The sequence below is a fragment of the Syngnathus typhle genome, linkage group LG9, assembly GCF_033458585.1.
Source record: "Syngnathus typhle isolate RoL2023-S1 ecotype Sweden linkage group LG9, RoL_Styp_1.0, whole genome shotgun sequence".
In the NCBI taxonomy this organism is placed as follows: domain Eukaryota; kingdom Metazoa; phylum Chordata; class Actinopteri; order Syngnathiformes; family Syngnathidae; genus Syngnathus; species Syngnathus typhle.
This window is the reverse complement of record NC_083746.1, coordinates 11253522-11278112: the sequence shown is the minus strand read 5'-3', so window position 1 is coordinate 11278112 and position 24591 is coordinate 11253522. Positions and strand designations below refer to the sequence as shown.

General features: G+C 45.3%; 4 protein-coding genes across 4 annotated transcripts; 2 read left to right on the top strand and 2 right to left on the bottom strand.

Annotated features, from left to right (window-relative positions):
- Nucleotides 1-947: 947 nt before the first annotated feature.
- plekhm3 (pleckstrin homology domain containing, family M, member 3) lies at nucleotides 948-10074 on the bottom strand. The gene is made up of 8 exons (XM_061286979.1): nucleotides 10029-10074; nucleotides 8458-9086; nucleotides 6142-7065; nucleotides 4470-4615; nucleotides 4156-4349; nucleotides 3717-3780; nucleotides 2181-2338; nucleotides 948-2101 (listed from the first exon to the last, which is right to left on the bottom strand). The coding sequence occupies exons 2-8, from the start codon at nucleotides 8978-8980 to the stop codon at nucleotides 1948-1950; spliced, it is 2163 nt and encodes a 720-aa protein (XP_061142963.1). The 5' UTR covers nucleotides 8981-9086; nucleotides 10029-10074; the 3' UTR covers nucleotides 948-1947.
- Nucleotides 10075-14336: 4262 nt separating this feature from the next.
- dnajc15 (DnaJ (Hsp40) homolog, subfamily C, member 15) lies at nucleotides 14337-16700 on the top strand. The gene is made up of 6 exons (XM_061287713.1): nucleotides 14337-14494; nucleotides 14748-14799; nucleotides 16037-16110; nucleotides 16188-16264; nucleotides 16334-16404; nucleotides 16469-16700. Exons 1-6 carry the CDS (start codon nucleotides 14381-14383, stop codon nucleotides 16537-16539), a joined length of 459 nt encoding a protein of 152 aa, XP_061143697.1. The 5' UTR covers nucleotides 14337-14380; the 3' UTR covers nucleotides 16540-16700.
- A 3240-nt stretch (nucleotides 16701-19940) lies between these two features.
- Nucleotides 19941-21033, bottom strand: LOC133160094 (trace amine-associated receptor 6-like). The gene is made up of 2 exons (XM_061287666.1): nucleotides 20876-21033; nucleotides 19941-20745 (listed from the first exon to the last, which is right to left on the bottom strand). The coding sequence occupies exons 1-2, from the start codon at nucleotides 21031-21033 to the stop codon at nucleotides 19941-19943; spliced, it is 963 nt and encodes a 320-aa protein (XP_061143650.1).
- Nucleotides 21034-23115: 2082 nt separating this feature from the next.
- LOC133160126 (trace amine-associated receptor 13c-like) lies at nucleotides 23116-24256 on the top strand. Its single transcript, XM_061287712.1, has 2 exons — nucleotides 23116-23282; nucleotides 23446-24256. Exons 1-2 carry the CDS (start codon nucleotides 23116-23118, stop codon nucleotides 24254-24256), a joined length of 978 nt encoding a protein of 325 aa, XP_061143696.1.
- The last annotated feature ends 335 nt before the right edge of the window (nucleotides 24257-24591 follow it).

Sequence of the window (24591 nt, the reverse complement as noted above, 5' to 3'; positions counted from 1 at the left end):
TCATGAAATGACGTGATCGATATAAGGAAATAAAATGTCTGATGTAAGAACTTGCAGTAAGAACTTGGGCGGAAACAGAACACAGGTGGGTCGTGAATTACAGAGCATGGGTGGATCGTAGAATAGAAAAACCACATCAAATAACAGTAGGCAACATGCTTGGAAATAGTGTACAGGTGGGACATAAAACAATTAGACGCTTGGTTGGCAGAATGAACCAATCAATACAGAGCGGACGTGACATGCTAGTAAAGGCAAATCGTAGGAAGAAAGGCGAACGAATCTTTTGAAAGCCATTATGGATTTTTTTTTTCTTCTTTGCACGGTTTGCCAACTGATCTAAAGCTGCAATCCGGACAGAACGATGCTCCATGCGGAGAAATGGATCTAGAGACGCTGCCCAAGGCTGATTGTTTTTGCAGATATCCCGACATTGGTGGAGACATGCTCCGTCGTTATGTGAAAATTAAAAATAGGATTTTTGATCAGATGGACCCAGCTTCAACTTCAAAATCTTATGCAAAGAAGACGTTGCACAGGAGTCAACCTTTTTTTCTTTGTTTTTTAAACCTCCGCGTGTTTTCCATTGCACATGGAGTAGTGAGCGTTTGATCATCTGTATAGAATCTAATTGAGTAATTGAACGCAATAATGTGGCGATGATATTTGGTTTGTCAACTTGCGTGGTAACTCATGCTGACGAATGAATGGGACGTGTGCTTTTTCAATTGGGGCTTTATTCCACCCACGTTAGTACTATTTGCTTCTAAACGTTGGATTTTGGCTAACGTCGCATGCCTGCTTGTTTAAGAATGCATCGAAGTTTGAAGTGAACATAGAAATCTACCAACACTTTAATAATATTCCCTTAGAGGTGTTTTATTGGCCATCAACAAAATAGAAAGAAGCAAAAAATTTAAAAAAAAAAGCAACACGAAATGTGCAAATTCAAATTAAAGTGCTTCATTTAATACTTCACAAAAACAAACATTTGTTGGCAAAATAAATGAAAGCTACATTAACAAAAAATACAAGTAAAGTCTTTTTTTCCTCATAGGTCAGCAAAGATAGTTGAAAACAAAAACATAAATAAAATTAAATATTTTGGCCAAGTACAATTTAATTAGTCCCTGAATAGAAATGCAAAATAGTTTTGTAATCCTATGGCTCAAATGTCGATATAATGTTAGGATAGCACATGTTAACAAAATGGCATCATCGCAAACGTGACCTTGAACACTCAAGTCCATCCAACCATTATCTGATCCTCATGATCACTCCAACAATTTTTGGGCAGTCAGCGGGGTGCACCCCAAACCTCGGCTGAAAGCTAACAGTGATACTTGGATCACGCTAATGTCAAATTGTCCTTTATTAGCTGACTCTGTCTTTTCTAATCGTTTAGTTTTTCTTTAGTCAAACATAACCCTATTATTAAATTATTACCAATATTTTCTATGTTAATGCAATATAAATTGCAATTGTAGTCTACATTGTACTTTACGTCCAAAAAGTATTTTTAGCTAACGTGATAGCACCAAAGTATGGCAATTATATATTAATTGTTACAAGTAATTAATGGTTGTCTACGTTTGACAATTGTGTGAGTATTGAATGTAGAGTAAAACTGTTGAACGTAGCCAACAAAAATATTAACAATATGTAGTAATACCACTTAGCACCACTCTAGTGAAAAACCTGTTGGGAGTGACAAAAACAATTTGTGACAATTATGACATACCTCTCCACAACATGACTCGGTGATTAGTTTGAAATTGATTTGCGTGTTCAAACAGCGGCGGCCATTTTATAGTCGCTGCATAGCCGCCGACTATTTGTGAAGCCGTATAAAGAAGTCCTTGTGCAACATTTACGCTCCCCAAAGTGTCTTACCCTTAAGTGGGCTCGGACCACCACGACTGGTGTCGGCCATTTTGTGGGCGTGTCTCAAGTGTCCTGGTAGGGCAGGTGTTGGTCGTCGTCTGGCGACCAGAAGGACGATGGCCGTTTGGTGTGGTGGAGCTCGCGTCGGACGCATCGGGGACACGGCTGACACTTTTGGCGACACTCGGTGTGGAAGACGGCGCCGCAGCCCGAGCACCTGTTGGGGAAAATTATTTGTGGATTCTATTCACGTAGGGTGTCGTTGAGCAAATGTCGGTTGTAATTGAAAGAATGACCTCCTGGTGGTGCTGTCCTGGAAAGGGTAGATGAGGTGTCCGCTGTGGCACAGTTCGCAGATGAAACCTTTCTGTCGGCACAACGTGCAGCCCAGCACGTGAGCACTGGCAAACTTGATGACTTTGGACAGGAAGGGAGCCATGTGGCCATCAATCACCTGCATTGGAGGAGGGGAAGGGAGGGGGGCACACAACAGAGCAGGTTTTTCAATTAGTCCTGCCCCAAGAAAATTTAAAACCCTAATCCAGACTTGAAATATGTTTGTGTGCATGTCGAGTGTTCCATAAATTGATGAATGTTTGGGCCGGTGATGCCATTGTCCCCCCAGTGTCCCCCAAGCACCACCCCCGGTCCCGCTGACGAATAGCCGTCCTGATGCGTGTTGACAGGCTCCCTAATGAACACCTCGCCTCTAATTGGAGCGCAAGTAAAGCAGGGAGGAGAACGAGCTAATGTCATTTTTTAGCTTAAAAGCCTTATTTGGAAAGTAAGTTTGAAATCCCAATTTGAAACTCTACCCCTCGTGTGAAATCCCAAACTCGCCTCGAAACCCTACCCCAACATAAAACCATGTTATGAAACCCTAATCCTCGTTGCCTGGCTTGAAAGTTTAAACCATGCAGCAGTTGAAGCTTGTCCTCTTGACTGCACGCAGGCACGCACGCAGAGTCTTTGTGCTGCCTCCTAATCGGCTAAAATGGATGTGAAACAGCTGCTCGACCCGCTGACTCTTAATACTTTTCATTTTACAATAATTAAAAATACATGTAAACTCCCAAATCGTCAAATTAAGTTTTTATAAAGCTCGTTAACCTCCACTGAGGGCAATTGTAAAACGGCTTCCAAAGTGGCATTAATGGGTGAATCCGTTGCTAACGTGCTAAAAGGTATGCGCTGCGTGTGTGCGTGTGGCTGAATGCAGGCATGTCACGCTTTGTTTTCCCGCCTGTTGCTTCTCAATGTGAGCAATTAGCCGAGCACAGCGACACAGCGAGGGAGCAGTGGGGGGGTCTGCGGGGGCGAGGAAGAGGGACGGGGGCTCTTTCACCGTGAGAGCGGGAGAGCAAGTGAGCCCCCCCCCCCCTGTCAAAAAAAGGAAAGAGGGGCAGGGTGCAACACGATCAGCGACAAAAGAACTTTTCACTCATTTGTGGACCCTTTTCCTATACCCGCCTGCCCCCCCACCCCAATTTACCTCCACTCCACTGCCGCCATGTTGGCCTGATTTGTACAACGCACAGAGGCACTAAAGTTAGTTAGTGCGCTCAACTGTGTCCAGCGTGGCACTAATAACCTCACAAAGAAAGCTTTTATACACATATGAGCAAAAGTATCGAGACATTGTTATTCTCCTCCAACAGTTTCATAACTCCAACTCCTATTGTTCGTGTGAAACTGTGTTGTTTTAATGATAAAATTTATGTGGTTTTCATAATTTAGTAACTTATGCCCTGTACAGTGTTTGGAAATAAGTCAGTGAACAAGTCAAAAAATTCAAAATTTCAAATTCAACATTTATGCATGTGTGTGTGTACCTGCTGCAGGTCCGCAATGGAGTAGAGATGAATGTGCTGCAGCAAATACTCTCGAGGGAAAATTCTGTGGAGGCAAAGTAAAGAAAGTCAGTCCACCATCTTTGTGGCAATTTCAATGTTCAACTCAAATTTAGTGTCGGGCTGTTTTGATGCAAAAATATTCAGGTACTGGTACCCAGTGCAGCACTAGTGGGAGGCTGATACAGACGTGGACTTAAGGTGACCTCTGGTGTGTTTAGCAAAAAAAAAAAAAAAGCTTTAGACTGATGTGTCTGGGAATGTTTTGGCGCTAGGGCCGTCATTAATTGTGCCGTGTTTGGAAGTGTGCAAAACCCTGCGCTCACACATGTAAACAGACGTGTGCGTTTCAGGCCCCCTCCCCTCCACTTATATTGTGGGTAGGCGTGGAACGTAAACCCCAACCCCCCCCCGCCTGCACCTTCGTCGCAAGTCCTCTGCGATGGCGGCGCGGCAGCTGAACAGGTAGGCGCGCAGCGACTGCAGCTGCTGGCGTAGGCGCAGCACGGCGCTGAGTGGCTCGCAGTGCTCGTACAGACCCCCGTTCAGCTGCTGCACGTCCAGGAGGGGCTCCTCGTACACAAACTCCAGAAACTCCTTGGCCTGCTTGGACACCTGCAAGCAGATGGCCCTCAGAACTCACATGAGGACATTCCATTTTTTCTGTCTAGTGCTATTGTGCACAGAAGCAGTTACGTAAGATGAAGTGGCAAGACGTGTTGTGCGGAGTGTCACCTTGTGCTTGCTGGTGTCCCAGTTGTGTAGCAGGCGGGCGGGGATGAGGAAGGTGTTGTCCTGGTGGCAGTTTTGGCAGTAATACCAGCCGCTGTAGTGGCATACTTTGGCTTTGCCCCTTGAGGCGCCCACGGGACGCTGACAGCCTGCACATGAGTCAGAATACCGGCAAAAATAATCAACTGTCATGTCGAGTGAAGCTAGTCTAGACTCTTGCCAACATCCCCATCCTCGACATCCATCCACCCGCCCGCTTAAGTGGCGTCTCGTGCCGTCACGCCAAAAGCGGCAGTCACAACAAGAGCTGAGAACAAATAGATCCTTCCCCTGCGTTTGGCTTTTTGATTGCTTTGTCCCATTTTCACCCAAACAGCCAGCACACGTGTGCAGGTGCATGTTATCACAAAAACATCAGAGGTGGCAGCGGCGGGCGTGAAAAAGACGCACAGAAGTAGAGATAAGCATCAGGAAGTGGCGGCACGCCATGCGCGTTGTGGAAACATGTGTAGGCCCTTTGTCACAGTTTTTGCAAAAACCTACTTTGTCCACCATTTTGGAAACAATTTTGTAAGTTTGTGAACTGTCCACCCTTTTATTTTGCTGTCCATACAATCGCCATCATCTGATGAATAGTACTACTTTGCTTAATGGCTGCCATTTTGTGCGCGTTACTTATCTGCTAATTGTCACTAAAGCTTCTAGCAGCTTCCGCCGCTCCTCTCTGATCTTTTATTGTGGGGACGGGGAAGATGAATGGGAATTCAAACGCAGCTCAAAAGGTCCAACGATTGTACCTCTGCTCACTGTGGTGTGTGGTAGAGGTGGGAGAGCGAAGGGGTGTGTGTGTGTGTGTCGGGGGGGTTCACTTTGACCTGCAGAGGGGTGAGTGCACCATGGTGGGAGACGGCATGAGGGCCGATACTGGGCTTTCATCTGCCTGCCGCGGGTCCGGACCTGCACACCTTTGAGAAGACCACTCTATGTGTGTGTGTTAAAAGCTTTGATGTGCTTCCTTTCACACTAAAAAACCTCTCCAGCATGCACGATGGGTGACCACCAAAAAATAATGTGTGTCCTATACATTGAAAACGAAAGCAGCGATGGGACTTTGCAAAGTATGGTTTGATGCATTTGTTTGACCGTGTCACATTTAAACTGTCCAGTGAAAGCTCACGATATGACGCATTACGAGGGTACATTTGTGGATGTGGCTCTTCAATCACACGCACACACCCAAAGTGTCCTTCAAAAAGACATTATGTGTCTTTATAGACCAGGCGGAACATTTAAATGTTAAATAGAATGGTGCGCATGTATGCATATGTATGCATGTATGTGTGTTGCATATGCAAAGAATTGAAAGACAAAAAAAAGGAGTGAGATGAAGATCAATCAAAGTGCTGGATAATAGACAAACTGGCGCCTCTGCTGGCCACAGTTGAGTCTTGCGGCGTATTTTTGAATCAAAACTCATCTGTAATCCCCACAAGTATTCATGGACGTAAACGACAGAAAAGAGATGAAGCAAAAGAAAGACAAAGCAAAGAATTGAGGAGAAGAAGAAAAGGAAAGGGGAGACAAAATCATAAGAAGGAAATGATGAAGGATAAGCAAGAATCAGAAGGAGAAAAATCACCATAAGGATGATGAAGAGGACTTTGGATATTCTGACCTGCGCACGTGAAGCCCTGAGCGGTGAGTCCTTTTTCCAGGGCAACACAGGTGAGGAGGCTGAGGAAGCTGGTGGTGACCGACTGCCGCTTGACTCTCTGCTCCCTCTGCCTCCTCTCTTTGGACCTCAGCAGGACACCCTGCGGCACCGGAGAATAGCACTCCTCCCGGGCAAGCCGCTGGGCGCCCGCCACCCCCCTGAGGGCCTCCATCCACTCCAGGGCTTTGTTGGCGGTGTCGGCTCGGAGTCGAAGCGCGTCGTCGGTGAACACTGCCTGGAAGCGCTCGCCCCGATCCGGGAACTCGGGATCCGGCTGCACGCCCAGGCAGGAGGTCAGCGCGTATTGGCGGACGGGACGCGACACGGGGCCCCGCCCCTCGGTGGGGAAGGCCTGCAGGGTGGTACTGCTCAAGACGAAGGTGAAGGCGCACCAGTTGTTCTGGTCAAGGAGTTGGTGCAGGAGCCCCGCTTTAAGGACATCTTGGCAGCGCTGGCTGAACAGGGGCAAGGTGGTGGGGCGGCTCAGCGGGTGGACGCCATCAGAGTCGGCGGCCTTCTCCGCCATCGCTTTCCTCTGCCTGACGGGCTTCACCGCCTGCACCTTCTCCCACACGAGACGCCGCCACTCAGACGCCTCCCACTGGGTGGCGGCCCGCAGCTGCACCCGCGTGCTGTTGAAGAAGACGGCCTGCAGGGTGCACGGGTCGGCTGGCTGGCAAGGTGCGGGCGTCGCCACACCCTGGCAGTGCGACAGCGAGTAGGCGGTGCCCAGCTGGCGGTTGGCGCTGCTGTCTAGCATATAGAGGCGCAGCTCGCAGGGCGTCAGCTCCACGTGGCACTCGGTCCAGCGGCCCCGCGGGACCTCGCGACACTCCATCTCCGCCTGCTTCAACACGATGCTACTACTGCTGCTCCCCTTTTCATCTGCCAAAATACAGATGACTTGAATCAATGGGGAAACGAGAGATGTGCAAGTACCAATAGTCGCCAATACTTAAAAAAGCTGACCTTGAATAAGTCTTCCTTGTTGGTGCCATCAAAACAAAATGGCTGACTTACTTTTCAATTTAAGGCCACGAGTCTTTTTAGTGCCTTGATGGACACCTCCACCCATTTTCATGTTCTGTGAAGACGTTGACAGGTGCGAGGTTTTTCCAGAAACGTGCCCTTGCAACCCTTTTGACGGCTGAAACCTTCAAAGCGAAATGTCGCCCATACGCTACAATTAGCGTCGTATTTCCATTGACTGCTGTTCAAACACACTCGCGACTTTGTGTTGGCATGTAAATAAATGAAAGCAGCACGTCAAAGTGCCTCCATTTATCTCAAACAACAACTGCCGGCGCTCTTGCCGCTAATTCCATTTTCTCCCGTCCGCGCTCCGAGTGACGGATGTCGGACTTTGTTTCCCGGTGGGAGAAATCGATCTGAGGGAGGAAAAATTACCTCATCGATCTTATCGAAACACGTTCTGTCAGCGTGTTAACCAAGCCTATCTGAATATGTAAATGAGCACGGGCATGGACAAGCTGATTGGCCGCCGTCACACTCTGGTGCTCCGAGAGGCAAAAGTGCCACCGTCCATTAGACGGGACAAGTAAAGGCGGCTTCTGTGACAGGTTTCTGCGTGAAAGACATGAACGAGGACACAATTTCAACATAGGCTATTGTGTTGATGCTAACCAGCTGTTGTTAATGAGGAAAGCAAATATGGCGCTTTGTCCCGTCCGTAGGTGCTCCCTCCCCGCCGCTGCCCTTTCTCCCCTTTTCAGCCTAAACGGCCTGCTAGCTTTTCACGCGTATGCTAATACGCTGTAATCCCACCCGTGTCGGGAGGCGCCTTAATTAGCTTCCTGCGCGCTCGCCTCATTTGAGTCCATTTGCCGACGGGATTACCAGCTATTATCCCGCACACCCTTGGACCTCTCGAGTGTATGTCTGCATATGTGTGTGTGCGTGTGTGTTTGTCATTTAAGGTTATCATCATTTTCTATCATTACAATCTCCTCTGAGGACAGAAAGACATCCAACTCTCAAAAGCACACAGCAAAAATATCAAGATCTGAGGCGATAAAATGTTGAAGCAAATACTTTGGGTGACTCATTTAGTAAAGTACAATCCTTGGAATTTTCTGTCCTGATTTTTCCTTTTTTTTTTCCACACGCAGGACTTTGCGAGCCCTTTTTTCAAAATAAATTGTCTGTCTTCATGCTAGTTTTGCTAGTCCGCGTCGGTTGCATTTGCCATGAAGCCCCGTCCTCGGAACACTTATGCCTGTGTTGATTTCTGCAGTGGCGGTCATCGAGCATACCGACCTTCCATTTGGTGCTTTAGGATTGTGTTCTTCAGGGTGTCCACAGCAGGGAGCCCGTTGTCGGTGTAGGCGGCCGTTCGGTAGTTAACGTCGGACCTGGACCTGTTATGTCCCTTCTTAAAGGCGGCGTTGGTGGCAGTGTTGGCAGCCAGTGCGGCGCCCTCCTTGCCGTGCGCTAGCAGGTCATTGGTGGATCGCGCCCGGCTCCTCTTGCCATGCCGCAGGCCCACCACGGTCCGGCCTTCGGCCCAGGCCAGGCCAAGCGAGCCCACCTCGGGCTGCTGGCCGGCCAGGAGGCTCCACACGCCGCTGGAGCTCAGTTTAGCCAGTGCCGCGCTCGACGCCTCCTGGAGCTTCTTGGGCTGTCCGGACATCTGCTTATTGGGAGGAGTGAGGTCGCCCGGGGCGGTGAAGTCCTCGGTAGCCTCCAGAGCCGGACTGATGTCGGCCACTGCGTCCAGCTGACTCAGGCCCTCCATCTTTCGTTCACAGCTCATGCGAGTTAGGTCCAACCACTTCGGCATCTGGACAATGATCCTTATGGAGCCTTCATATTGCAGTCAGGATTAAGTCCTGCCGGAAGCCTTTGGGTGGATGCTGGAGGAGTTTGTGGTTTCAAAAGGAGGTGGTCTGAAACGGGAAGATGAAATGTTAGAGGAAGCGCGAGTGGAAACACAGCTGCCGTTATTCATCGCCGTGGGGATGTGAGTCAATTTAGCAGATTTAGATTAAATATCGTAGCAGAACTTGTATCTGCTTTCTGTCTGCTGCCTATCCATCCACTTGTGTGCTTTACTTCCCCTCTAATCTGTGCTTTGATTGATTTTCCAGCTCAGCTCAGGCTCTTTGTCTGCACACATGAATTATTTAAAAAGCCATTAGCTCATACCAGGTCATGCCACACACAAACACTTTTTTTTTAACATCTGATTCAGTTACATCACTTATTTGCAAAGGTGTGAGGTGTGTTTTATTCATGATTTTTTTTTTCTTAGAACTAATACGTATGACTTTTTCTTATGGAATTTGCTATTTTCTGGTAAACAATCTGACTTTTTACTCTGAAAAATTATGGCTACATTTTTTACTCATAAATACTATTAACCGAATTTATTTCTGACTGAGTTAATTATTATATGATTTCAACGAAAACAGGAAGGAGAGGAGAGAAGTTATTAAATGTTGCCTTATGAATGTGGAGCCAAGTCAGCATCTCTTGTTCCGTGAACATGACAGAGGTGACGTCACGGTCAGGCTCCCCGGGATGCGGGGAGAACAGGACCTACCTGGTCAAATCGACCCGCTTAACATCCTCGCGCACATATGCACGTAGAAAAATACACAGTTGTCAGCTTTATTCATTTTTCCCCAACCTTGTTCTCGGCAGTGACGCGAGCCGGGCTTGTTAGCCGGAAGCAAACGCCTGTCTCTCCATCATCGAGAAATGTGAACTAAAGTGTTCACTTTGTAGCATAGTTAACATTTAACAGAAAAGAATATTGCCGGTTATCGTGTTGTTTTAAACACAGGGCATCATCACTGAGAAACAAGAGGAAATGAATGTGGACTCACCTTAGTGTTTACCATCATTTCACAGTGTCCCTCTGCTATAAACGTCCGGAAGGAAACGTAAGGCGGAACTTTATAAAATTCACGCCTTGAACCTTTCTGTCCAGATGTTCTTGTTTGACATTATAAATTGGTTTTGGGGGTGTATTTATTTGTTTCGCGGTTTCTGGTAATTTAATACAAAACAGTATTAGGGCCAAAAGCAAAAAAGGGTATTTTGAAAAACACTTATCTGTTTTCAGTAAAATGTACTGCTACGCTTGACTATATCCTAAATTGTTCTTTCTGTTGCTCCTCACTGCACAAAAGAAGAGAACTACTGAGGTGTGTGCCCCCACCCCCCTTTTTTTCCCCGAGAGAAGCTTTGAGGGTTTGAGTGCTTTTCTTATGTGGAGCAACTGAATGAGCCTCGGCGTTCTCTTCATTATCCTCCATCTTTATTTGTCCGGTTGATGACTAAATGATGATGGCATTGAAGACGCTTTCATCTGTCACGGGCTGTGACCCCCTCTCGGCTCTACAACCGCCGCCCTGACCCCCCCGAGCGAGCGCACGCCGCACAATGGCCGCCCGCCATTCAAGTGGCCGAGTGCTGGGCTCCGTCTCCGTGGAAACGCGGCGCGTGGACGTCCGACGTTCTCGAGCCCACTCCGGGGCACCCCCCCCCCCCTCTTCCTTCCCAAAACCAAATCAACCATTGTACTGTTTTCATAAAAGTGCATTTTGACAGTACGGCATCACTGACGTGTATAAGTAAACCACTGTAAAATAATAAGTACACCCCCCCCCCCCCCACACACACAAAAACAACAACAACAACGACATATTACAGATAAAGGTAGATTATATTTGCTAAATTGTATTTCAGGTACATACAGGTGCGTACAGAGGCTGGGGTCAGTTGGGCAGTGGGTCCACCTGTGTGTGTATGTGGTGTTTTTCAACTATAACTATACTATGGGGCTGATTCGTAACAAACTAGATGACATTGAACTCCTTGTAGAGGAACAACATCCTGACCTGCTTGCTTTCACGGAAACGTGGTTAACCCCAGAGATCGCTGATTCTGAGATCCAGCTGCCAGGTTACCTCCTAACCCGGTCCGATCGTCCTGAACACCGAACTGGTGGCGGTGTCATCCTTTACTGGAAAGCGGAACTTCGTGTCCACTCGATAGAAACCAACTGCGATGCTGACAACGGAATCGAAACCCTATGGTGCCGCGTCAACAATGGACGCAAATCAGTTACGGTTGGCGTCATCTATAGAAGCCCGTCTGCTCAAGGAACTGAGCTGCTAGATCAACTTCGATGTCATGGGAGAGGCAGAGACTGTCTGATTGTCGGTGACCTTAATGCGCCCGCTATTGAATGGAACAGCCTCCACTGTAACCTAGATCAAGGAACTTTCGATGCCCAACTGCTTGATACAATCCTCGACTGCAATTTGACCCAGCATGTCATGTCTCCAACCCGTATGTTTTCTGGTCAAACCTCAAACATCCTTGATCTTGTTTTAACAGCGTCCCCAACTGACATCGACAAATTGCAATGTTCGCTGCCAATCGGGAGAAGTGATCACTGTACAATTTCCTTTTACTGGAGCGGGTGTGCACCAATTAACGATTCTGGTAGACCCCATCGAAATTATTGGCGTATAAATCAACCCACTCTTCAGGAAGCTGCTGCTCAAACAGACTGGAGTATCCCGTCTCATCTCGAACTCGAAGATGCCTGGACCATGTTTCGTTCCAAACTTGAACTTCTTGTGGAGGAGCATGTGCCAATTTCTCGGAAACGAGCCTTCACCAAAGGTCCTCCTTGGTTTGATGGTGAACTAAGACTCTTGCTGAAAAGTCGTCGTAAACTATGGGATCGATTCAAACTGTCTCAATCTCCCGTGGACTATGATCGCTACAAAATAGTTCGAAATCGGTGCACACAAATGAAGCGGGAAAAACGAACCGAATATGAACTGCATCTGGCGGAGTCATCCAAGACTTCCCCAAAGCTCCTGTTCGCTTATTTGAAAAGAAGGACCAAGGCAGGAAGTGGCATACCTCCCCTTCGTTCCCCGGGTTCTGAGGATCTCCTTCTCCAGGATGCCGAAAAAGCTGAATCACTCGGCTCACAATACGCCTCTGTGTATACCGTCGAGCCGCAGATCCTGGATTCCCAAACTCCAGTTCCTGACTCAGGCTTCCATCACCTTGTATTTGAGCGAGATTCTGTTATAAAAGCACTTCTGGAGTTACGGCAGAACTCCTCTCCTGGACCAGATGAGATGCACCCAGCTTTCCTCAGAACTATTGTCGAGCATATTGCAGAACCCGTCCGACACATATTCCAGCTTTCATTGGAAACCGGACGTCTACCTGTCGATTGGAAAATTGGCACAGTCAAACCAATCTTCAAGGGAGGAGCTCGCCATGATCCGACAAATTACAGACCCATATGTCTGACCTCGATTGTTTGTAAGGTCATGGAAAAACTACTAAAGCGGGCTCTACAAAATCACCTGAACAAGCTTGACGTGCTAACTGCTGCTCAGCATGGTTTCCAGGAAGGACGTTCCTGTGTATCGAATCTCCTAGTAGCCAGAGAGAAGTGGGTAGCTGCCGTCGACGCTGGTAAATGCCTTGATGTCATTTTCGTGGACTTCAGCAAAGCCTTTGACAGAGTACCTCACATGCGTCTCCTGCTTAAACTCCAAAGGGTTGGCGTAACTGGGAAGATCTTATCCTGGATTGCTGACTTTCTGGAAGGACGTTATATGCGAGTGAAAGTCAACGACGCATACTCAGCGCCTGTGCTTATGTCTAGTGGAGTGCCACAAGGATCGGTCCTTGGACCCGAACTCTTCAAACTCTACGTCAACGATCTCCCGCAAGAACTGAACATTCAGTGTTTACTGTACGCGGATGATTTGAAACTTTGGGCTGAAGTTACTAGCGTCGAGGATGCTGACCGTTTCCAAGACGTGTTAGATAGGCTCCATTGTTGGACGGAAAAATGGCTGCTTCCAATAAACCATGCCAAATGTTCAGTGCTCTCCATGGGAACTCAGAATCCACTCAGGGCGTACCATATTGGAGGATATCTCCTTAAAAACACCACAAGTGAGAAGGACCTTGGTGTCATAGTGTCGTCAGACCTAAAGACTAGTCTTGACACCACGAAGAAGGTCACCGCTGCCACCAGGATGTTTGGATCCATCCGACGGTCGTTTGCCCGTATGACTCCTGCGATTTTCAGACCCCTGTTTATTTCTCACGTGCGTCCCATTCTTGAGTACGGACTGCCTGCAGTATTCCCATTGACCAAGTACGAAACCGATATGCTGGAGCGTGTTCAACGTCGCGGTACGAAAACAGTCGCAAAACTTCACCAGCTTTCCTACGAAGATCGACTGGAACAGTTGAATCTCTTCTCTCTGGCCTACCGTCGTCACCGAGGAGATTTGATATATACCCGGCGCATTCTCCGAGGCGAACTTGGTGAAGACCTGAGGGAGTATTTCATCTTAAATAATGATACTTCGACACGTGGTCACAGTTTGAAGCTATACAAACCGAGGAGGTTACGCATCCATGGCGACGCTACTCTCTCTACCCGTGTAGTTAATAGCTGGAACCGCCTACCCGAATCATGTATCACAGCCCAGTCAGAGGAAAGTTTCAAGAGAAGTATTGACGCAGTGTTTACAGACTGAATGGTGAAACTGCCGACCGCGGTATCGGTACCGACTTTTTTCCGACATTTCAACCGCGGCTTGGTAGCATCCCTTCAACGTCCGGGAAGTGAAGGAGCTGACAAGGGACTCTTCCCTCTGCTTTCTACCTTTCAATGAATCAATGAATGACAAATATTTTTCAATAATGAATAAAAGCAAAAAAAAGGACAAATTATTAGTCATTGTTTTCAAGCTGTTTCTGGCGTCAACGTGCGGCGTTTGCTATTCAATGTCTCTATCTAGTGGCCAAAATAGAAAGATGTATGCTGAACTTCCGGTGACGATCGTGTGAAAAAAAAAACATATTTTGTCAGCAAGTTATCTTTTTTTCCAAAAATGTACCACACAAAATAAGTTGATATGTACAATAATTGTTAAAGATGCAGAATTTTGTAGTATCGCATACATTTCGCATTCTAAAAGTATGTATCTATTAATACAAAGTCTATTTCTGCAATTTTCACAAAATAGTAATTGAAAGTAGCGTTCAAAGAAAAATGTATCTCGGAGGCAAGTTATGACCTTTCTTTGACGCAAAAAACAAGACCTTTTTGCGGGATGTCGTTAACACGGGAGGTTTGACAGTGCGCATGCGCTGCACGCTCTGACGTGTCTGGACAAACATGGCGACCTCCTCCGGCGAGTTATCAGCGATGGACGGAGGAGAAATTATGCGCTACGCGGAGTACAGCTCGAAAGCGAACTCCAGGAGTGACGCGGAGATCGACAGGCGGTTGGTAAGCGCCCGTTGGACAATTTAATGAGCATCTTGTTAATGAGCATCTTGTTCAGTGATTTGTGGGTTGTCAACTTCCTATCCGCTGCTTGCCCTCCCTTGACTTATGTTAGCTGTTTGCTAACGGTTACGTCACACTGTGCATTACATAGTACGTTTTTAAGGTGCACAATATTTATTGTATTTTATGTAAAATTAATACGAATAATGCTAATTCTACTAAAGTATGAATACAAATAATGTGTTATCCACAGGGCAGCACGCTGATTGCAGTTGGCCTTGGAGTGGCTGCTGCTGGTTTTGCAGGTAAAAATTCTCGAATCTCTTCATATGTATATATTAGAGATGCACCGATCCGACTTTTTCAGTTCCGATACCGATACCGATGCCGTGGCTTTGCGTATCGGTCGATACCCGATACCGATCCGATATTATGGTTGACTTGATTGATTGATTGTATATTTATTGATCCCCAGGGGTGGGGAAATTCAGGCCCCAGCCGTATTCATACCACAGAGTGGGTATACAAAAGACACACAGATGGCATGAGCGCAACTCAATAGGCTCTCATAAGGCTGCCACACAACGGTGCCACAAAGAAAGGCAGAAAGTGCTCAAGATAAAAGCCATCAAAGCAAAACAAAGCTAAAAGACAAAGGAAAAAAAGTAACAGCGGCCAACCAGCACCCCTCAATACAAGAGAACACCCCAAAACACACAAAATAGCCTCCACGGGGTCCATAGACAGGTGTAGGGGCAGTCCAGTTCAAATTTAACAAGCTACATAACTCTACATGTGGAACAGAAAAGACCAAAGGCAATGGCATCAGGCCGACTACACAGTTCTTTGCTCTAAATTAGGGGTGTCCAAACTAACGGTCCAGTTTTTATTGGCCCACAGCAAATTCTGAAAACATAATTGAATATGGCCCGCACAAGAAGCTTGAGCTCAGCTTCTCAGTTTCCACACTAGATGGAGCCCGCCCGCCACACAAAGCGTTTGACGTCCCATTAACACCCCCCCGGAAGAGAAGCGAACACGCAGCGTTTCACATCCGATTAGCCTCCGCCCCCCCCCCATTCGGGAGAGAAGCGAACGCGCAGCCTTTGACGTCCCATTAGCAACCCGAAGAGAAGCGAACGCGCATGGTTTGACGTCCGCTTAGCAACCCGGGGAAGAGAAGCGAACGTTCGCTCCATGTTTGCGTTTGTTTAGAAAACTCTCGTGGCATGCGGCACACGTGCTGCTGACGTATGACGTAGCCCGCGTCCCAATAGATTAAGGAAAGTATCGGCTCACAGATCGGTTGTATTTTCCGATACCCGATCCATCTATTTTGTTGATATCGGGACCGATATCCGATCCAGATATCGGATCGGTGCATCTCTAGTATATATATATATATATATATATTTTTTTTTTCAAAAGTTACCCTTAACACATTAGACTGCACTCTCAAAATCCTCAATAAATCAAGAAGAGAATGAATAAAATCCACTTTCTGCTTATTGATGACTTTCCTTCAATGTTTTGTTTTGCCAGGTCGCTATGCCTTCCAACTGTGGAAGCCACTAGGCCAGATGTTCTCGGAAACGGTCCGAAAGATGCCGATATCTGTGAGTTTGCTTTACCCTCTCTGCTTAGTTAGCATTCCACAGATCTGTTGTCATTCATCTGCTCGCATCCTCTTCAGTCTTTGTCGTCATACTACAAAGGAGGCTTTGAGCAGAACATGTCTAAACGAGAGGCCACCCTCGTTCTTGGCATCAGGTAAATTACCACCAATGTTTTTTTTTTTTTTATTGACAGATTTAATAACTATTGTGTAATTGATTCTAGTCCTGTCAGTACAAAGGCCAAAGTACGTGAGGCCCACAGGAGAATCATGGTCCTCAATCATCCTGATAAAGGTGAGGCTTTCTTAGTCTAAAGCCTTTGTTGTATCACCAAGTTTAATTTGATGTTTTTTTACAGGTGGTTCGCCATATCTCGCTGCTAAAATCAACGAGGCCAAAGACCTTCTGGACAAGGACATGCGGCGGTGACCATGGTTGTTTCCTTTAATCTCTTGGACAGTCCAGATTTCCTTCTGGTGACTTTCTTCTTTCCATGCTTCGATCATATGTACAAATATTTAATAACTACCTGTCCTATTATTTTTTGTGTCAAATTGACCCATGATAAAAATGGTAAAGTATGAAAATTATTTTTGGCTATATTTTGGTTGTTTTTTGTGACAGAAGCATCAGACCAACTTAGCCAATTTTGAGGTGGAACATTTTTGGTTAAAGGTGGTGTTTTGGTGTGAAACTATTTATTTTCGTTTTGGACACTCTTAAATAGGGGTGTAACGATTCATCGATACACATCGATTAATCGATATAATGCTCTACGATTTATTGGCATCGATGCTAAACGTAAACATCGATTTATATCTCCGTGTTTGACCTCGGACATTAGACGCAACTTTATTTTGAAATCCAGTTCTTTGTTGCTTGCTTCCTCTTTCCGTGAGCGGCGTGTTGTGAGCAGAGCAGGCACGTGAAAGGGGAGCCGACAACTACGCGGCTCCTGGGCTGGTGCTATGGCTAGTGTCCAAAAAGACGAGGAAATTTGCTCCCCTTTAGGCTTCAAGTCATTCGTTTGGAAGCACTTTGGATTCCAAAGAAAAGATGACTCAACGGGCAAGACACGTGCAGTTTGTAAATCCTGCCATGCGGTGATCAAATATTCAGGGAGCACAAATCTCGCCGCACATTTAAAGAAAAACCACGACATCAAAGTTCAGTGTTAAAATAAGCACTTTGTATACTACAATACTCTTGTAATTTCCTAAATAAAGAGTTTGCAGCACCTTGTTGATTTTGCGTATGAATTGTTATAAATCAGGATATTGTTCTATATTTTTTATTTAAAAAAAAAAAAATCGATCGTAGAGCACTATATCGTGATATATCGTGAATGAACCGCAGCATCCTTTAAGATATCGGCAAATATCGTATCGTAGTTCTTTGTATCGATATGATATTGTATCGTGACAAAACCCGCAATTTACACCCCTACTCTTAAATAATCATAAACTCACGGTCAAATGATTATGTATACAAGTATAGATACAGTGCCTTGCGAAAGTATTCGGCCCCCTTGAACCTTTCAACATTTCGCCACATTTCAGGCTTCAAACATAAAGATGTAAATTTTATTTTTTTGTCAAGAATCAACAAGTGGGACACAATCGTGAAGTGGAACGAAATTTATTGGATAATTTAAACTTTTTTAACAAATAAAAAACTGAAAAGTGGGGCGTGCAATATTATTCGGCCCCTTGACTTTCAGTGCAGCAAACTCACTCCAGAAGTTCAGTGAGGATCTTTGAATGATCCAATGTTGTCCTAAATGATTGATGATGATAAATAGAATGCACCTGTGTGTAATCAAGTCTCGGTATAAATGCATCTGCTCTCAGAGTTCTGTTTAAAACGCAGAGAGAACCATGAAGACAAAGGAACACACCAGGCAGGTCCGAGATACTGTTGTGGAGAAGTTTAAAGCCGGATTTGGATACAAAAAGATTCCCCAAGCTTTAAACATCTCAAGGAGCACTGAGCTAGCAATTATATTGAAATGGAAGGAGTATCAGACCACTGCAAATCTACCAAGACCCGGCCGTCCCTCCAAACTTTCATCTCAAACAAGGAGAAGACTGATCAGAGATGCAGCCAAGAGGACCATGATCACTCTGGATGAAGTGCAGATAACTACAGCTGAGGTGGGAGAGTCTGTCCATAGGACAACAATCAGTCGTGCACTGCACAAATCTGGCCTTTATGGAAGAGTGGCAAGAAGAAAGCCATTTCTCAAAGATATCCATAAAAAGTCTCGTTTAAAGTTTGCCACAAGCCACCTGGGAGACACACCAAACATGTGGAAGAAGGTGCTCTGGTCAGATGAAACCAAAATTTAACCTTTTGCAAAACGATATGTTTGGCGTAAAAGCAACACTGCTCATCACCCTGAACACACCATCCCCACTGTCAAACATGGTGGTGGCAGCATCATGGTTTGGGCCTACTTTTCTTCAGCAGGGACAGGGAAGACGGCTAAAATTGATGGGGAGATGGATGGAGCCAAATATGGGACCATTCTGGAAGAAAACCTGTTGGAGTCTGCAAAAGACCTGAGACTGGGATGGAGATTTATCTTCCAACAGGACAATGATCCAAAACATAAAGCCAAATCTACAATGGAATGGTTCACAAATAGACTTATCCAGCCAGGTGTTAGAATGGCCAAGTCAAAGTCCAGACCTGAATCCAATCGAATCTGTGGAAAGAGCTGAAGACTGCTGTTCACAAACGCTCTCCATCCAACCTCACTGAGCTTGAGCTGTTTTGCAAGGAAGAATGGGCAAGAATTCCAGTCTCTCGATGTGCAAAACTCAGAGACATACCCCAAGCGACTTGCAGCTGTAATTGCAGCAAAAGGTGGCGCTACAAAGTATTAGCGCAAGGGGGCCGAATAATATTGCACGCCCCATTTTCAGTTTATTTGTTAAAAAAGTTTAAATTATCCAATAAATTTTGTTCCACTTCACGATTGTGTCGCACTTGTTGATTCTTGACAAAAAATTAAACTTTTATATCTATATGTTTGAAACCTGAAAGGTTCAAAAGCGCCGAATACTTTCGCAAGGCACTGTATATGTGTATACATACGTATGTTTGTATTCTGTATTAAATAGTACACTGTCAGGATTCGGATGGTGAATGGAGCAGGGCGACCAAATGCAGCTTGGACCAGGGTTTAATGACTAACTCAAGACATACTCGGCAAACTAACATAACTTACTGACAAAATCAACAACATAAACCGAACAGAGACGTGAGCTAAAACAGACAGGGTGGCATTACCACGAGAGCAGCAAAAGCATGCAATGATCCAACGCCGAGCAAGGGGCAGACAGGACTTAAATACAAAACAGGTAACAAGAGGCAGGTAAGAATAATTAAACCAATCATGGGCACACAGGAGGGGTGGGGCGAGCACACAGACACTGACAAACTATGGACATGATCACACAGGATGGGAGGGGCGAGCACACAGACACACTGACAGAAACTTTGGACATGATCAGGGACACATAGCAAAACGGGGGACAAGACATGACCGAACCCGAACAGAAACCATGGCAACCTAGACACCTAACAAAACTGCGGACGAGACATGACAGTACACCTTTAAACTGCTCAGTTAACAATTCCACCGACCCAAGAAGTTGTATATACCCAAAATAGGTTGTTTTGTGAAAAGCCAAATGAAACAAGCAGGCTGACAAAGATGTTCATTTATTTGAACAGAACCGGTTTCTTAAATCTGCACACGTTAGGTAGACTCAAACCTTATTTTGTATTTTTTTCCCCCCTCATGGCAATCATTATAGTTATGTCTACAGCAGGTTGGCATCACAGGAGCCAGAACGCAATATGCTCAGTGTGACAATATGTTTCACAGCTCTTCGGAACCACGGGTAGAACAAGGCGTAGATCAAGGGATTCACACATGAGTTGAGGCAGTACAGGTACACAGCGTAGAGGTAAAACTCATCAAAATGCGGTACCAGTGATATGGTGTAATACGGACAAAAGCACAAGAGGAAGATAACGACCAGAATACCCAGAGTCCGGGCCGCCTTCAACTCGGATTTCTTTGCTCTTAAGGGCACGGACTGTTTCAGTTTGCCGCATCTAACATGAGAGCGCATGGCTCGCGCCTGAGACACGGCAACCACAAACACTCTGGTGTACAACGTGATGATGATGCTGAGAGGGAGGATGAAGGTAACCCACACGTCAGCCACTCCGGTATTGAAGTCCATAGTAAAGATGCACTCCCCGTAGCAGGAATAGTACTTTCCCTGCGTCTGCTGATTGTTAAAAATAGTACCGGCGTAGGAAAGAGATAAGCACCAGCAGAGACCAATGCAAAGTCGAATTCTTTTCACGGTGACTTTGATATTATAATGCAGAGGATCGCTAATAGCCACGTAACGATCGATGGAGATGAGCACCATGTTCCCCACTGATGCGGAAGTCACGGTTAGAAGTGAAAACATAAAATAAGAGCACAGCAGATCACCGAGAAACCAACAAGATGTCATCATGTAGATTTGCCCTGGAATAATCTGGAAGCCCAAAAGATAGTCTGCGATAGCGAGGGAGAGGAGGAGAAGGTTGGTTGGAGTGTGGAGCTGCCTACACACACACACACACACACACACGCAGTAGGTTAACGGCAACATCTGTGGGTGGGATACATCATTTCACACAAAATAGTCATGAAAACAGAAAGGTTAGTTCTTGAGCAAATTGAGAAAAGACATGCCTGAAATGGGAGATTGAGACAATGACAAGAAGGTTAAGCACCACAATGATGACTGCCATGACGGACAAGGGCACAGAGTGAAGATGAAATTCTAACGAGGGCTTCTGGCAGGAGATGTTGAGCAGCTGTGGAAAGCAGAGATGGTCCTCGGTGTCCATGAGGAAGCTCCGAGAACCTCCTGGTCTAACTGTTGTGGTGTCCATCTCTTTTATGGGGTCTTGGTACCGCCCACAAGCAAATGTGATACGGTCAGCGAAGTCAAAGTGTGATGTCATAATTAGCGCCGTACCCCAGACAGAATGATGAAATATCACAAAATCTGGAGCATCAATGTTTTAAAATGTTTTAACTGTGGTTTTTGTGGTACCATGTTGTGTCAATTGAATTGGAGATGCTGGTGCTCACCATTAAACTGGAACCTGTAAGAAGGGAGCACATAAGTTTTGTTTTGGACTTCATTCTACTGTTTTTGTTCAAATCTCAAAATGGCTGCTCCAGCCGCACATTTTTCCTTGACATCGTAGCACCAATGTGGTGGGGCCCAAAGTGAGAATTTTTTTCATAATTTCATTTGATGATGGTGTAAAATGAGATTTGATTAGATTGACTAAAATTGTGATTCAAAAAGTTTTGGTCACATGCAGTCCCAAGAAACCATGTCCCAAAAAAGACAGGAAGTCAGTTTGATTCAAAATGGCCACATTTGAGTCTGTTGAGTTTTTTGTCAAATATCATGTAGAGGAAACATGGCAGCAAAAAATTAAGGATGCGTATTTTTATGGATCCTTTTCTCAGCACGGCTAACTTACCGATTGAACCAGATTTGGCTTTTTTAAAAAATTTCTTTAAGTTCTGTGTCAACTGTATCAGTTGCCTTGCGTGCCCCCGGAGGGCGTCCGCATAGGTTACTGTCGTCTATGTTTTTGTTGCCGGTTCACACCTTGGCCCATTAGCGTGCGATCACGAGCGGCTTGCAATTAGAGGTGTGAAGACAACACCAAAACACATGAGGCAATACTTGTGTTTCTCCCGGCGGAGAGACAGACAGAAGTCTTGTTTGTTTTTCAACAACTAGAAACTTTCAAACTGACCTTTGACCTTCGTGGATTCGTTAGCAACGTCTACTCGAAAACACTCGCCGGCTCTTCATTTTGTCGTCGCCTGGCTCGTTTCATTAAACGTGCGATACACAAGCCAATTTAATTGTTGTACGATTTCACAGGTTGTGTTTGTCTCCTCTATCGCATGATGAAAAAAGGCCTCAAGTCTATTGGGCAATTCTCTTGTTCAGACAAATAATTTTTCTAATTTTATTTATTTATTTTTTTATTTTAAACTTTAAATCTATGGGTTTATTACGGTGGAAATGCAGTTACAAGGGAAGACGTAAAATAAATAATCAAAACGGCATTTTTTTCCTTGTCGCAGTTTAAACTTATTTTGACCAAAAAACAAAAAAGTGTTGTTGCAGAAGAAGTACCATATATTAAACTGTGGAGAAAACAAAAGAAAAAAACGAAACCGACAAAATGTTTTCACAATCTTTAGATTAATATGGAAGATCATAATTTAACATAAAAGAAATTATATTCTATTGTTCATTATCCAGATAAATACAAAAATTAAACAAAAAACAAGGAAAAAAAACCATATGATCACCAATAAATATGTTCTGATAAGTTAAATAAGGACTTTTTTTTTCTGGACAAAAGATCTACCCTAAAAGAGACATTATGAACCTTATCCAAATAAAAAAAGAACAGGCCTCAAGTTGCTAGATCTGAACCCTGAGGCCTGAAAACACACACGCACGCACGCACACAAACACGCAAAAATGCTGGGTTATATTGGCTGGGGATTTTGGGCCTATTGGGTTACTTTTGACCCAGGTTTGGGTTGATTACTTTAAGATTAGGCTGAAGATTGAATTTGTACAGACCGGATAGCCTATGGAAGTAAATTTAAATGTGGTCGAGGCAGACTGTTGGGTTGGTTATCAGCTATTTTTTGCCCCAGCAAAGCCATCTGACCCTTTTTGGTCATTTGGAAACAAAAATATTTCAGGCTGTTGTAAAATGATGATGTATCCACTTCACTGTCTGTACATAGAGTCAGGGTATGGTGCTCATCGTGACATCATACTTTGACTACCTATCACATTTGCTTGTGGGAGGCACCAAGACCATATAAATGAGATGGACACCACAACGGTTTGGACAGGAGGTTGTCGGAGCTTCCTCATGGACACGGAGGACCATCTCTGCTTTCCACAGCAGCCCAACATCTCCTGCCAGAGGCCCTCATTTAATTGGTCTGAAGCTTTTCTTTTCAGAGTCGTGCTGCCGCTGGAAAGCATCCTCACCATGCTGCTCAACTTGCTCGTCATCATTTCAATCTCCCACTTCAGGCACATGTTCTTTTTCTGTAAGCCTCGCGGTGCTGCAAGGTTGATCACAGGCTGTTCCACAGCGGTTGTTTGAGTGATGTCATCTGCCGACTCACATTTACCTGGATAGTTTTTTGACGCTGTGTTTGTGTGTTCGTCACTGATTGTTTTTTTCTTCTTGCAGGCAACTCCACACCCCCACAAACCTCATCCTCTGCTCCCTCGCCGTCTCCGACTTTCTGGTGGGCTTGGTGGCGATGCCAGGTGAAAGCTATGTCAACACATCCTGCTGGTTTCTTGGTGACAATTTGTGTTGTCTATGGAATTACATGCTTTTTATTTCCGCGTCCGCCTCTGTGGGAAACATGGTGCTGATATCAGTTGACCGTTACGTGGCTATTTGTGACCCGCTGCGCTATACCGTCAAAGTTACCATGAAAAGAACTCGACTTTGTGTTGGTCTCTGTTGGTTCTTTGCATGTATCCACTGTGGCATCATGTTTAAGGACTACTTGGCTCATCCTGGAAAGTTTAACTCCTGCCGTGGAGAGTGCGTCTTGGGTTTTGAGTCTTATGGAGGCATTCTGGACATGGTCATGAGCCTCATCCTTCCTCTTATCATTATCATCACGCTCTACATAAGAGTGTATGTGGCTGCGATGTCTCAAGCGCGTGCCATGCGCACTCATCTCGCATGCAGCAAAGTAAAACAGCCCGTAAGAGTAAAAAAATCTGAGCTGAAGGCGGCCAGGAATCTCGGTGTTCTGGTTCTGGTCTTTTTGTTGTGTTTTTGTCCGTATTACATTGTCGGTTTGATGGCCGATGATGGGACTCTGGCTTCACTGGTCCAATCTCTTCTTTATTTGTATGACTTCAATTCGTGTTTGAATCCCTTTATCTACGCCTTGTTCTACCCGTGGTTTCAAAGAGCCATCAAGCACATTGTCACTCTGCGCATACTGAAGCCTGGTTCCCGTGAGACCCACATACTGTAGTCATGTTTAAAACGCTGACACATTTTGGAGGGACATTCTGTTGAAAGGCTTTAAATCAACATCGCAATTTTATATCAATATTGTGTCCACCATTAAGATTCTGTCATTTGAATTTATTGTTAAAATGCAAAATCCTTTTGTCTAATGTTTCTGAGTTCTTTTACAGTATTGTCTAGACTTATCCTGCTCAATAAATCATTGGTCCGATATATAACGAGCAATCAGGAAAATATTAAACATTTATTTTTACTGTATGCTGCTAGACATTTGTGTATATAAATGTACAGTAGGTTACTACAATATATCACATAGTTGCATGTGTTTTTTTGTATTTA

Excerpts from the sequence above, each read along its gene's own strand:
- plekhm3 (XM_061286979.1), bottom strand. The coding sequence starts at position 8,980 with ATGCCGAAGTGGTTGGACCTAACTCGCATGAGCTGTGAACGAAAGATG. Across the intron at positions 4,616-6,141 it reads TCAGGGCTTCACGTGCGCAG|GCTGTCAGCGTCCCGTGGGC; the intron begins GTCAGAATATCC and ends ACTCATGTGCAG. Across the intron at positions 3,781-4,155 it reads GCAGAGGACTTGCGACGAAG|AATTTTCCCTCGAGAGTATT; the intron begins GTGCAGGCGGGG and ends TTGCCTCCACAG.
- dnajc15 (XM_061287713.1), top strand. The coding sequence starts at position 14,381 with ATGGCGACCTCCTCCGGCGAGTTATCAGCGATGGACGGAGGAGAAATT. Across the intron at positions 14,495-14,747 it reads CGGAGATCGACAGGCGGTTG|GGCAGCACGCTGATTGCAGT; the intron begins GTAAGCGCCCGT and ends TGTTATCCACAG. Across the intron at positions 16,265-16,333 it reads ACCCTCGTTCTTGGCATCAG|TCCTGTCAGTACAAAGGCCA; the intron begins GTAAATTACCAC and ends AATTGATTCTAG.
- LOC133160094 (XM_061287666.1), bottom strand. The coding sequence starts at position 21,033 with ATGGACACCGAGGACCATCTCTGCTTTCCACAGCTGCTCAACATCTCC. Across the intron at positions 20,746-20,875 it reads GTCTCAATCTCCCATTTCAG|GCAGCTCCACACTCCAACCA; the intron begins GCATGTCTTTTC and ends GTGTGTGTGTAG.
- LOC133160126 (XM_061287712.1), top strand. The coding sequence starts at position 23,116 with ATGGACACGGAGGACCATCTCTGCTTTCCACAGCAGCCCAACATCTCC. Across the intron at positions 23,283-23,445 it reads ATTTCAATCTCCCACTTCAG|GCAACTCCACACCCCCACAA; the intron begins GCACATGTTCTT and ends TTCTTCTTGCAG.